The sequence below is a fragment of the Lissotriton vulgaris genome, chromosome 7 (assembly GCF_964263255.1).
Source record: "Lissotriton vulgaris chromosome 7, aLisVul1.2, whole genome shotgun sequence".
In the NCBI taxonomy this organism is placed as follows: domain Eukaryota; kingdom Metazoa; phylum Chordata; class Amphibia; order Caudata; family Salamandridae; genus Lissotriton; species Lissotriton vulgaris.
In genome coordinates, this window is record NC_141695.1 from 115,829,992 (window position 1) to 115,844,298 (window position 14,307).

General features: G+C 46.7%; 1 protein-coding gene across 1 annotated transcript in view; it reads right to left on the reverse strand.

The window, feature by feature from the left end:
- Nucleotides 1-14,307, reverse strand: part of LOC147700950 (B-cell receptor CD22-like) — a 177,886-nt gene that overhangs the window by 21,812 nt on the left and 141,767 nt on the right. Inside the window, exons 6-7 of the mRNA XM_086929782.1 lie at nt 2,720-2,861; nt 897-1,006 (exon numbers count right to left, since the gene is read on the reverse strand). Coding sequence (XP_086785908.1) covers nt 916-1,006; nt 2,720-2,861 — 233 coding nt within the window. The 3' untranslated portion in view covers nt 897-915. The remainder of the gene's footprint in view (nt 1-896; nt 1,007-2,719; nt 2,862-14,307) is intronic.

Below are 14,307 nucleotides of genomic sequence, written 5' to 3' on the forward strand. Positions count from 1 at the left end.
GACGTTATTCTGTGCATGCTCAGGTATGAAACATAGACTTTCAAGAATATTAAGCTGTAGTATTCTAAAACGAACATTAGATGACAGGAATTTGCAGTGCAAGCGGCAGAACCTATAAACCAACAGTATTGTAGACGGAGGCCAAACTCTGAACTCATGCATGCATTCAGGCTAAACGAGGGGAAAGAAGACGGAAAATAGTGGACATGCTATGGAGCACTGGGGCATTATGGGTGACCTCGTCAGAGGGACATAGACTGCACTGGGGCATTATGGGTGACCTCGTCAGAGGGACATAGACTGCACTGGGGCATTATGGGTGACCTAGTCAGAGGGACATAGACTTCTCCAATGGCAGACTTCTAACATAAGATTTCTTTTTGTAGAGCATGTTTCTGAGCCCAACCACCAGAAGCCTGTAGCTGCGCACGGTATACGTTTAGAAAAGTTTCACACTACAAGCAGAGTGTTTACTAAACACAACTATGACAGACTTCAACATAAGGGAGTTATCTTCATATCTGTGAAAAGAAAGATCTGAGCTAGGTTGTAAGGCTACACTTTTAGTTCTTAAACTACCACCACCGCCAATCAGTCCAATCATCTTCACCCAAGAATCCAATCATATCTCTTTGACAGTCCTACCACCTCTCACCAGCAGTTACATCAGCATCATCAACCCTTCCACTGTGCCCTCAACCACTACCATGGACACACAGCCTTCCCAAAGAGCTGAACCACAAGTCTGGAGCTGTGCTTTCTACGTTTGGGTTATAGCCAATAGCGGAGTGCACCGAACCTAATAATTAACAGGCCACACATACTGATTACCCTAGAGATCCCAACTCACACAGAACATTGCCAGTGATGTAAACACACCACAGCGGGCGCCTTACCATGCTCTGCGTGCAGCCATTAGATGACCAGGGGCTCAGTGTCTCCAACCCTGGAGGGGAGCGACTCCTGGCTCCCCTTGTAGATGGGGCTCCGCTGCTCCGGCTCATCGCTGAAAAAGAAGTCAGAGAAGATGTAGAGTTAAAGTCCTGAGCACCTACCAAAGCCTACGGTGGCTAACACTCTGGAACTCTACTTCCGCCCAATGACCATACGTCAGGGAATGCTGCATATCTAATCAAAGTCAGGGCAAAATGAAGAGATAAAGCCTCTGTCAATGTGGGAAGGGAGGATGAACCATATGAGACTGTGCTGGCAGACAAGTAGAGATCATGGAGAAACAAGATGAGAGACCTGTCCATAAGGTGAGAGCATGCTACAGCTGAAAAGTGAACATGGCCAAACAAGAGGAGGGATTATGCCCATGAAAGGCCACACACGAGGAGAGACCTCTTCAAAATAGAACATTTTGAAGAATATTACAGTAAGGTATAATTTGCAAGACAGGCCAACTCTGTGCTATTTAACATTCCTATTTCGGACAAGGTTGTAGGAAAAGCCTCTTTGGGGCATTGTGACTAACTTCTGGGTGCATTGTGGGTAATCTGTGATGGAATGTTCGCCACAGTGGGGTGGGGGGCTGTAGGCGTTCCGGATAGTGAGTACATCTTACAGTAGGAGAAGAACAGGTCTTGGGGGTCATCTGGCCCTGGAAGGATCGGTCATCACCAACAGGTCATCAAAGATTCTGCACACAATACAGGCTCTCGCTGGGGTGACATCCCAGATTCCAATCAGTGCATTATCAGCTTCTCAAAATGGCATCCATGTACGGCTGCTATGCCTCTAGTGCTGCCAAATGAGGAGGGTCGTTGTCAGGGGTCACTATTAAGCATTTCTGTCAAATAAAGATGGGTTTATATAGCCTGAAGAGCTTCACTGGGACACCCACAGGGCTGCAGTTTGCATAGGATGAACCTCTATAGCTTAACTGGACTCTTCTGTTCTAGTCATTAGGACCAGGTTAGTTACACTAACAGAAGTATAAGAAAGGAGGAAAATAGTTCATGCCCAACTGGACTAAAAATGGGCAAATACCCAAAGGAAGAGGTGAAAACAGGAAGGAGGATTTCACAAGAAGACAAGGTTTAAGACCAGTTAAGTGAGTGTAATAAGTGTCGAAGAAGTGAGATGAATGTTCAGCAGATGGTAAAACCTCATCCCATCAAACAGCCAGGCACAGGAATGTTAATGGAGGGAAGAATGGTTTTTGGGGAACCTATCATGGGGGTGACCATGGGAAACAGTGAAGCACAGGAAGGTCTCCTTTGGGGTCCAACGAGATTGGGGTCACAGACCTCCATGCCTGATCCTTTGATCACATCACAGCCCATCCACTTGGAACTCCCAACACTGGCCCCTAGTGAAGGGCACCCACATCAGCACCCATCCTCGAAGGCAAGGTCTCCATCACCCCCACAGGCCCAGGGAGAGAGATGCTGTCCTATTAGCACCTATAAACAGAGGGCATGACCTCCACCCCTGGTTCGCGTGGGCTGTACTCGCATCAACCCCACCTGCAGAGGGCAGGACAGCCTTCCCCGTACATGGAGCAAGTACTTTCATCATCAAGTATCCAGAGAAGGCAGGGCCTCCACCCCTGGTCCCAGATAGGGTGTACCCTCATCAGTGCTCACCAACTGATGCACGACAGCCTTCGCCCGTGTACCACTTGTGCGAGACATACATTCAAGTCCTATCCAGATATGGCTCCTGGTTCTGGGTGGGGGCTGAGGAGGGGTCCCTGGTTCTGGGCAGGACTCACCTTGGTGCCTTCTTGCGGTTGGCCATACGTCTTTTGATCACAACGCTGAGCACCAGGATGATGAGCAGCAGCACTGCGGCCGGGATCCCGATGTACATGGCTAATAGCCCAGAGGTGGTGGTGGGCATAGCGCGCCAGAACACTGTGTGAGAAAAATGCGATTGTAAGCCTCTGTGGAAAGATATACACACACAAACGTGCACCGACACCCACTCAGGCTCGCGCCGACAGCCACCCAGGCTCCAACTGAAAGCCACCCAGGCTTGCACAGACGCTCACCCAAACCAAAGGTTAGAGGGACGTTCTAGTTAATCTGACAATCCACTCGTATAGAACCAGAGAAATTCAGCCTTTATAGTTAGCTAAGCGAACTGTAACTTGCGCCCCCGCAATGCACTGCTTATGAACTCATATTAGATAACTCATGACATGGTCAGGGACATCACTGACGACATCAGTGATGACCTGATCCAGTGACTGAGTGTTCTTTAAAAGTTTATGAGTGTTCAATACATATACCAAGCTGTACTGGTGAATCAGTGGGTTTTTGAGGGACTGTATGGATGACTCAGTGGGTGTGTGACTGACTGTATAAGTGAGTGATTCAGTGTCTCAGTGAATGTATGGGTTGTGTGAATGCGTGCATCTGTCAGTGAACGTCCAAGTGGGTGTATGAGTGTGTTACTGGGTACGCGAATGGCTATATGGGTGATTGATTGGTTGTCAGACTATGTCTATGTTTGTCTGGGTGTCTGTTTGTCGAGTAGGAGGTGTGTGAGTGCTGTATGGATCAGTGAGTGGGTGCGTCAGTGGCAGTATGGGGTACTGTTGCGTGTGTGTAAAGTTGTATGAGTGAGTGAATGTTTATACGGTTGTGTCGATGTGCATGTGTCAGTATGGGTGAGTAAATGAGTCTGTGAAAGACAGTATATGTGAGTGACGGAGTATATGAGTGACTGTATGCTTGAGTGAGTGAATGTGAGATTGGCCATATAGATGAGTGTGTGCTTCTGTCAGTGACAGTATAGCTGAGTAAGTATGTGTTCCTATTTGTATGAGTAACTGATTGGGTGAGTAAGTGGCTCTATGATTAACTGTATGAGTGAGTTCCTACATGCTAATATGCAGCTCCCTTTGCCCAAAAGCCATTCTTCTTCACTTCATGGAAGCAGGAGCATTTTCTATTCTCTCCCTTCCATGAAGCCAAGCAGTGATTGCTAAGGCATGGCAGGAGCGCTGCTCCCGCCATGCCATAGCAAACTGCAATATCCCCGGGCGTGCACCCTGAGACATTGCTGGAGCCGGCCCTGGGAGGTGGCGGTCCCCAGAGCCATGGAGGGCGCCTGGAGGGGGGCATGCAAGGCCCGTGCCATCTCCACTTTAGCCCCAGGGAGGTGGTGGTACCCAGGGCTGTGTGGGATGCTAGAGCCCCCTCCACACTTTATTTTTAAAAATAACCCTGGGAAGGTGGTGGTCCCCGGGGCTGCATTCGGAACAGGAGCAACCTCAAGACCTTTTAAAAAAAAATAATAAAGCCCCGGGGGGGTGTTGGTCCCCATGGCTGCAGGGGGTTGTGTGCCCCCGCATTTAATGACTATTTCCCGAGGAGGTGGCGGTCCCCGGGGCCACCATGGGTCCCTGCATATCTTTTTTCAATTGCCCTCAGAACCTGGACCACCTGAGGACTTTAAAGAAACTAAGCCCAGGAGACAGCTCTTTGTTTTTTTTTATTAAACATTTTCAGCGGGATACGCTAACCCAACGTGACCGCAGCTAAAAATTAAAACAAACAATTGTTTTGTTTGGCCCTGGGGTCCCTGTGGGACCACCTGAGCAGGCCTGGTTGTCAGGGTGTTTCTGCCCTGCCCCCTTTCTTGTTTTTAATCCTTTTTTTACTTTTTTCTTGTGACTCGGTTGGACAGAGTCACAAGATAGCTGCCAACACTTCCTGGTTGTAACTGTTGGCAGCCAAACAGATGGCAGGCTCCAGATCGGGAGGGTTCGTGGATCCTCCACAGGGATATTTATATATCTGAGAAAAGTTTAATTTCCCAGGAACTATTGAATGGATTTACACCATTTAACTAAAAGAGTGATTTCTGAACCAAGTGCTATCTTTTTGCCAAATGTGGTGTCAGTTCGGGCAGTAGCAGTGTCTAAAGTTTCCGATGGAAATTATCTTGGAGAAAACATGTTTTGGGACCATTGCTTTTTTGCAGTCCCCGCTTGACGAATCACTCTGAAACTTTAAACACAGAAGCTGACCAACAGCTCCATTAGTTTTAAAAATTTCGCAAAGATTGGTCAAACAGCGCAAATGATATTGGGAAAATAAAAAACGCTCTTTGGATAGTTTTCCATCAAAGAAGGAAGGAAAGTCCCCAAAGTTTACCTGTGGATTTGAGCCTGTAGGAGAAGGGTTGGGTTGTCCATTTGATTGTAGCTTGATGAACTTGAATACCTTCCCTGTACAATTTCTAGCATTCTCGAATTAGTTTCTAAAGAAGTTTGCTTTTGAGATTCTTTTTTTTTAACGCAAGATTTTATTGACATCTTGATAAAATACAATATCAAGCCTACAACCCTGGGGCCGGCTACAACCAACTTTGTTCAGCCAAGGCAAGGATTACACAGCTATTTAGCCGACAACCTTCGGTCCGGCAGCATATCTTCCAATATATAGGACAATTTTAGGCATTACTTTTGTATCCAAAAATAAGTATCATCTTGCTTTCGTATTTTATAATAACATAACTCAACTTTTGCCTCAATAGTTATACGAGTGACATCACCTGCTGTCCACCATCTGTCTTATCTTGCGGCAGTTACGTTAGCCTTCACAGTTATCCCACATACCCGCCTCTCGGACCCGGCTTTGTGCTACTAATGCTTTTGAGATTCTGATGCGTTTCCAGTAAGTGCTCCTCAATGATCTCAAGTGTTTATGGTGTTCAAGGGATGGGGAGAATCTAGAGGATCGTTCAGCTAGAGTGAGTTTACGTCTTTCTGCATTTAAGCGGTCATTGAAGCATGGTTTGGAATCTTTGGTGGACATTGTATTTAATTCTAATGGTGCTATTGTGTCTAGAATGTTCAGCATCAAATTATGTAATGGGCTGTGAGGTCATGCACATCTACCATTTCCAGGTGAGGTAGGAAGACATTGTTGGTGAGGGATGTTAGATTATTCAGGATGGCACTTTACAAGCTCCTTTCCCAGTGTTTGGGTTTCTTTAGTTGGGCCTTTTTAGTCGTCACAGATTCTGTGATAAGGAAAGTGATGCGGTGGTGATCTGTCCAATAACAAGGGATGATGGATTCCAGTTGGAAGTTTTTACTCTTGGCAATAATAATGTCCTAAGTCACCCCCAAATTGTAGGTAGATATGCCACAGAATTGTGTCAAGTTAAGGTCAGCAAGGAAGGATTTAAGGTTGTTGACTGCTGGGCCATTCCAGTGGAGGTTGAAATCTCGGATTAAGACCTGGGTGCAGTGTTGTCCTGCGTTGGTAGAGATGATTTCCATTATTTGTTCTATGAATGTAAAGTTATCTCCTGGTGAATGGTAGATGGTGTGCAATTGCCAACTGGATTGGTATTGTTCAGAATATGAATGCATAAGTATTCACATGAGGATAGGGCAATGTTGTGTGTCTGTTTCACGGTGTATACAAGCAATGCCTCCGCCTGGCTTGCTGGTTCGATCTAATCTTATAATGTCGTGGTTAGGTGAAACTAGTAAGACAACGGTATGTGTGGAGGCCTCATTTAGGCAAGTTTCTGTAAGGAGGAGTATATCCAGCTTGTGTGCCAGGATGAGGTCCGTTATGTCTGCTCCGTGTTTCACTACCGAGCTGTAATTGAGTAACAGGCTTGTCAAGTACGGTTTGGTGTCCTTGATGCTTATTTGAGTGATGGGCACTTGCTTGAGATTGGACTTGTTTGTGGTTCTGTAACTGAGCCTTGGTTCTCTGTGTGGGTTTCTAACAATCATTTGTATTTGGTCTACATCTGTAGAATTATATGAGAGGAGGAGGTGTGGATTTCACCTTTGGAAACAGGCTCTTTGAGTATTTTTGGGCCAAGTGTGGGTGTTAGGGTAGGGTCTTGTTTTCCATCTCAGCTGGGGAGAGGTTGAGAGTTGGGATCCCGTTGGTAGTGAGGCATGAAGGTGGTCTAGAGCGATATTTAGCGTCTGAAACTTGAATGTGGCTATTTCTCACATATGTTTTGTAGTGCCATCAGGTTTTTGTCAGCTCTGAGGTGATGCTAATCAAATATTGAAGTTTTGTCTTAAAGTATAAACAATAAACCTAACAGTGGAACCCTCTTAACTGCCAGCATCTACCCTGATGTCACTCCATCAGTCTAGTCCCTTCTATACTTGCAGGGGTCTGTGTGCACACCGAATAGCACCCACCGTCACAGTGCTAGTTCCAACGCGGAATCTAAAAATTTCAAACAAAAGCGCAGGTGCACTACACAACAAAATTTAATCAATAGGGAAAGATATAAAGTCCATATCCAGAGCAGAGAGTTCTTCAATTTTTTCTTTTTATTTCATTTTGCATAGATGAAAACCGAGTCCATTTCTAATGACTCAACACACAGTACAGCCAGAGTTTGTATTAAAGTAGTTGTAGGTCCAAATTTGGATTCTACTGTTGTGTGCCAGCCTTAAGTGTTTTCTAAGTATCCAAGAGTGTGGTTATTTCCTTGGTTGTGAGTCCCTGTGTTTGCTATTTTAGGTAGTAAAGTGGTAGTCTAGTTTGGAGCTACATGGATAGGAATTTATGCTCCTCAGAAGGAGGTGTAGGGTTGGCGGTGTGTGTGTTGCACAGCATAGGGAAGAGGGTGGGGGTGGAGCTTACTGGAGGTAGGGTTTGAGGGGACATTACTGTGAGTTCCTGAGGGGAGCCTGCAGGGTCTATATAGCCATGGAATGGGGCATGTTCCTTAGTAGATAAAGAATTTTTGATGATACAGAAGGTTTCTTAAAAAAGCCAACTTGAGGTTTCGGTCTGAAGACTGGATGAGGATGATCCCGTTATTGTATTAGGATATGGTTAACTTAGCTTTGTAAGCGAGTGAGGAAACCAAGAGTTTGAACCCATGTGGAATTTTCCTGGATAGAGTGAACTGGAGCTGAGTGAGCGTGGTATTCCTCCATTGTGCTTTTCTTTTAGTGTAGAAAATCAGATCCAATTTTTAAGCAGAAATACGGGTCAGAATTTAGCATGTCTGGGTTAGATTTTAGAAGTCTTCGTGTCATGCTCTTGGATGTGTTTTTTGTTAGATATGGGGAATATATACGTCTGAAGGAATGGCAGCGTACCTGCGTCAATATGTTGACAGATGCTCTTGGGGGTTGGTCTCCATGTCTATGCGATCAGATGCGACTGACTGAGTGGGAGGGGTGGGGTGGGGTCAGTCCAGGTATCCTTACAAATCTCAACATGGGTCACAGATGCTTTCCTTGAGGCTCAGATCATGTTCATATGCTCAGAAGCTGATATGTCAGGTGTTAAGGGGGTGCATTGGGATTGGGAAGAGCCTGAATAGGAGAGGTAAAAGGAATTTGACCCGTTTATGGCAGGGATCATATTTTAACCATTCCACAATAACTGCATTATTAGCTGCAATGGGGACTAGTTTTAAAAGCGTTAAGTCCTTTTTTTATTTTCAAATAAAGAGCTTCAGTGTTGAGTCCTTCACTTTTATATGCAAAGCGTCAGGTCACCCAGTCTTAGTTTCCATGAACAGTAGTGATTAGTCCTATCTTGGGGTGAACCTTCGTGTTTTCGCAAGGATATGGGTGAACTTGTGGGCTCTAGGTGAAGCTTCCTTGGATCCGTTGTTCCGGCTGTTAAGGAGCTCCAAGAACGAGCCCTGTGGATCGTGGGCATGAGAACGTGGGCCTAGCGGTTGGGCAAAGACTTTTCCGGTGTAGGCAGTGGCCCCAACGTGAGGGAGGAGAAGTGGCTGGATGCAGATGGATTTATTTGAGTGCGGCCAATCCAGTTCAGGTATGCAGGCCGTGAGCCGGCTCAGTCTGCAAGGAAACAAGCAGCTAGCCAGCTTGCGGATTTTAAGGTGCAGTACTGCGCGAGCAGCAACAGTCTAGCAATCCCCTGGAAAACAGGGCTAGATTGAGGGCTGGTCGCGTGGCAGCGGTCAGGTTAGAGCCACATCATGTTGGGGGGCATACTCACCACGACTGTCCTTGGTCGCCGCAGGTTGTTGCATCAGCATTAGGTAGTCCTCAGGCCTGCTCTGGTTGTGGGCAGAGGATGGGTCACTCCTTTAGTTTATTTGCAGCTACTGGGCAGCAGACAGAGTGGGGCTTCATGCGGCATTTCTCTGTGAGGCATTCTTGTGTGCAACCTTTTTGGGTCAATTAACCATCTCAGTAATCATGCACCTAGGATCTACTCCAGCAGGCATTGGTGAGGGCGAAGGGTGGGAGATTAGCTGGAATTCCACAAAAGCGCCTTCCCAAGCATGTCTCTAGTGCCTCACCGGTCTCCAGGTTCTAGTCTGGGCCTTCATGGACGAGCCGAAGAGAATCAGGGCCTCTGCATCCAATAAAGAAAAAGACCAACCAGTTTTATATAGAGGATAGCCAGTGTTGCCTCCGATGCAATGGAGTTTCGTAATGGGGCAGATGGCTAGGTACATGTGCAGTGATATACACCAAATGGTGATCCCCAAACAGGAACTTCTACTAAGAACCTCAGCTGGGTAGCCATCTTTCCACCATCCTCTCTTGGTTCGGATAGGCTTCTCAGATGCCCGCGTTTCAGAGTGACCGTTGAAAGTGCTGAATCAGCAGCGGATAAATGTGGGACTTTAAAACATTTTTTTTTTACAATGATGGTTAACCCTTCTCTTGTGGCACAAACACACTGCTGTTGCTCTTGATCAGCCAGTCGTACAGATAGGAATGATATATAGGGCATTTATGCGCAGATGGACTGCCACCACCACTAGGAATTTCGTAAACACCCTTGGAGCCGGAGTGAACCCTGAAAGGGAGTATGTTGAACTGGTGCTGGTGTCCTCTTACAACAATGCAGAAGTTCTGCTGGAGGGCTGAATGTATACGGATGAGAAAAATTGAATACTGAGGACCCCCATGGAGTCCCTCGTATGAGCAGAGGGGTGACATCCTGCAGGCATGTCCTGTGGAGAAGTGTGGCTCACCGGTTAGAGGCGGCAGACCAGAAGCAGAGGTCGGCCCAGGACCAGGGTTCAATTCCCGACGCGGCAGGGTACGGAACCAATGTCAGCGGGCTCGATAAATCTCGCCTTGGTGCCTCTCTATCCATGGGTCCCACGCTGCAACTCTGGGCAATAGCTTGCTTAATCTCCACAACGGCCCCCTCACTACCGGGGATGCCTGGCTTCACCTTGGGGATGCCCAATAGGGACCATCTCACAGGAAAAGCCAGGACGGGTTCCCCAGTGGTACACAGCGCCAAGAAACCCCAGGGTGAACGTGCGCTCTACAAATTCATACTAACATAACATGTCCTGTGGAAATTATTCGCTAAGATATGGCGATTGAAGAGCTGAGATCTACGATTGGCTGTAGAATATTGTCCTTTTCAGGAATTAAAAAGTACAGGTAGTAAACTCCTTCACTCTGCCTGTGTGGAGGACCCAGCTGAAGAGAAATTTTGGTGAGGAGCAGTTGTATGCCTTCCTTTCGAAGACCCAGATGGTCGCAGCTGGGGACGAGGCAATGAGATGGAATGGTTTAGTGGTGTGGAACTCTGGGTAGTATCCCAGAGCACTCATTTGTCAAGAGAATATTTCCACTCAGTGGGGAAAGAAGAACTTCAGCCCTCCCTCTGACAGGTGTATGATCTAGATGGGGGGGCGGGTGGGATACTGAGGAAGTCACTCTTTGTAGGCAGTCACGCCCCTTTTGGATTGACCTCTACCCATACCATTGCCCCGGTATCTACCCTGCAAAAGATTGTGCAGGCTAGATCTCCTGGGTGCTTCGGTCCTGCTGGTAGCCCTGCCTCTAGGAGGGCTTAGGTGTTTGTGACTCTTCTTGCCTACAATTTAATCCATCACCACCCCCTGTTGTACTACAATTTATGAAAGGCACGTGCCGAGCTCTGCAGGGCGCTCTTAGTTTTGCTTTCATTCATGTCCTTCTTTATCGAGCATGGTATCGACCTGCAGGCCGAAAAGGTACTACCCATCGAACTGACGTTTAACAGATGCTGCTGAACATTTAGCCAAAATGTCATAAATTCACAGCCAATCATAGGGTAACAAGAAGATAGTCCCTCAATGATATGTCTGCAGCATTCAACACAGACTAATGTTCACATCTGAAATCACCAATTTGGTGCCAGTTCCTGGCCCCTTTTCCGATTATCATGATCAGCCCTTCCATTACATCCCAGTGAAGTCAGTCTCATCGGGAGGACAAGTCAACCGAGTTAGAGATTCTTTGTTGTGTGGCTACCCCAATGCCACACACTTCCAAACTGCATCTATTAGTTTGCTCTACTATCTGGAGGAGCAGCCCCAGTTGCATGAGCTGAGGCTTGTTTCCTTCTTATGTGGACCGCCAGCAAGTCAAGAGGAGCACGGCCCCTTAATGTATACCAGGGGATGCCTTAAATTTGATTACTCCCTTGCAGGTGGCCATCCTGGCCTTCACCAGGTCTTTAAAGTTCTCTTGGGAAGTTCTGAGCATCCCCGCTGCACTGCGAAGTTCTGTAAGCACCTCTGATTGTTGGAGAGGTTTTGATGAGGAGGCCCCTCCTGCATCGTGTGCATTTTAAGTGTTTAGTGCTGTGCAGTTCCCTGCATCACCTCTTGGTACAAGGTAGTTGTGCCTAGTGAGGACTCTTTAAAGGGTTTGCGTCCAAGTCTGGACTATCAGGAAGGTACACCTTGTAGTTCTCCCAGGGGTAGTCTCCCTCCCACAGTGCTAAAGGCTCAGAGTAAAGGTCCCGGAGTAGAATGACCTTCCTGGCTGGAGTGAGTGTGGACTGACTGAGGCAGGGGTTGTGGAGACTGTGTGAGGGCATGGCAGTAGAGGGTTGGTATGGGATCCCTAAGTGCAGAGGGCTGTGCTGGTGGACTTGAAGCCCTCTTCCTGACCCTCTTTGGAGAAGGGAGTTCCTCTTCACAAGTTAGTCTTCTCTTTTTGGGGATCTGGAAGGGTGTGTGTGGGTGCTCCTATGATTGAGGCCTGGTAAAAATCTTCCCTGTGGAAGAGTCTGTTTTGTCTCTTGTCCAGGGCTTCCAGGAGCAGCAGCATGATCGGGTTCTCGCTTGTATCAGAGCACGGTGCTGATAGTTCTTTCGGTGTCAACTTTGGTGCCATCCTGGTCATCGACTTGGACTCTGATGGGGTGTCGCAGTGCTTCAGGTCTGAGGCAATGGTGACTCTTGGAGTGGCTTTGTGCCCCGTGCAGCTGGTTTTCAAGGGAGTTGGCAGTCGAGCCAGACGTGTAGGTCAGCGCCTAATGAGTGCTCTATGTCCGACTCCCTCTGGAGTTATGCTCCGCCTCGGTCGACCTAGGCTTTCCAGGTCAAACCAGTGGGGGATGACTCTTACACGTTGGAGGACAAACAGGGTTCCTGAGTGTGGCCTTGGTCTTTGGACTGAAGGCCTTGAGGAATGGCTACCACTTCTGGGCTTCTGTTCCCCCAAGCGGGGCGAAGACCTGATGGGCCTGCTTCTTCTCCCTAGAAGCGAGGACATCTTCCTGCTCAAATATGTTGGGGGTGGCGGGTGACTCTCAGTTCTGGTTTTGTTGTGTCCCTAGCACCTCTCCCTTTGGTACAGAGAGGTCTTCAAGAACCAAAGTGACTTCTAGGTGGTACACAAGGCCTTGTTATGCTCTGGTAAAAAGCACAAAGTACACACTCTGTGATGGCCTAGTCAGGAGAATTCTGTGTTGCACCCAGGGCAAGCCTGGAAGGGTGTTCTCTCCATAGCACCCCCACAGTCATTCTCTGGCCTCGTCAACAGTGATGATTTGTGAAGGGTCCTGGTCACAGTCGAGCAACAAGTCCTAAATTCCAGGCACTCCAAGATGTTCGGATGTCAATAGAAAGACTCTGCGGCTGGCACGCAAGAGGTTCACCATCATTTCCTGGGGGCAAAGTCCTGATGACGGTCACTAAAGCGGTGGCGCCGCGGGAGGGGGGAGGGGCAGTCCGCTGTGAGCGGCACGAGATTTGGGTCCCAGACATGAAACTCGAACCCCCAAACCAGATGGCAGAAAAAACAATCTGACGTGGAGTTTTTGTCTTGGTACTTCATGAACTAAAGGTGAAGTTGCAACAAGTTTTTCAACTAAAGAACAACTTTGAGCATAAACAACCTGCAACCCTTGGTGCAATGTGGATTAAAGGTGAAGTTGCAACAGGTTTTTCAACTCAAAAACAACTATGAACAAAAACAACTTGCAACCGTCCAGACCCAACACTAGATGGCAGGAGTGTGCAGAGAGAGCATGTGCACTACAGCCATATAGTTCTGGAAACTGTGAATGCCTTTATGCTGCAAATTTATTCTGGCAAAGACAGAACTGGTTTCATGCCAGAGAGGAATATGTTTTGAATTGATAGAATAATCATGGTGGACACTGGGACTTGTCACCCGAGAGAGATGTTTAGAAACACATTTAATAATATGCGATAAATACATTATATAAGGGTTAATTTTAATGAAATGAACTATCTTGAGATAACTTCATTATAACAAACAAATGCAGATCTTTAGCAAATCTCCAGAAAGGTACAAGTTACATTAAAGTTACATTCTCTCAACATAACAGGTCCCCAAAAATGTCAGATTTTTACCATTAACTTTTTACAGAATTGTGGCTTATTGGTTCAACGTAAAAGGCTGACATGTTTCTAAATGGTCACTGTACCCTCCTTTTCGAACCCATCAGTGGGCATGAGTTGCATGCAGCTGGCTGATGTCATTTTTTTGTGCTTATAGAAAATCCCAATTTTGAGCATCCAATCACATAGTGTCCAGAAAGATTACTTTTAGTTAGTGCATGGGGAAAGTGAATTGGAATTTGTGGCTTTGGCAGACCATTTACACAGAGATATTACAAGATTGTCGACTCACTAGACACACAGTTTACACATCCAGATATCATGTAACACAATTGTGTTTTGTAAAGCGCAGGGTATCTTGGAGCTGGATAACAGATGCTTTCTGTTACACAACTCAATAGTTCTCAGTTTGAATATATGATAATACAACGCTAACGTTTTCCACGCATGGCATTACCACGCGAATTTTACTTCGCATGCGTCTTTACCACGAAGCATTTTCCAACGCACGATTATACACCGCAAAATTTACGTTACTTAACCTCTTCCGTCCTGTACATAATGATACTGATAGGCTAAAAAAAAATCCAAACTGCCGAACAAAGCAAAATATCGATGTTTATAACAAATCAATATTACAGATTACCTTTCTTTTTTAATTTACAATGCGCTTTAATTATATTTTTTTTATGTATAAACATTGGATCCTTATCTCACCTCTCCACGCCTTTTACCAGCTGCCCTTCACGGAAACTAGCG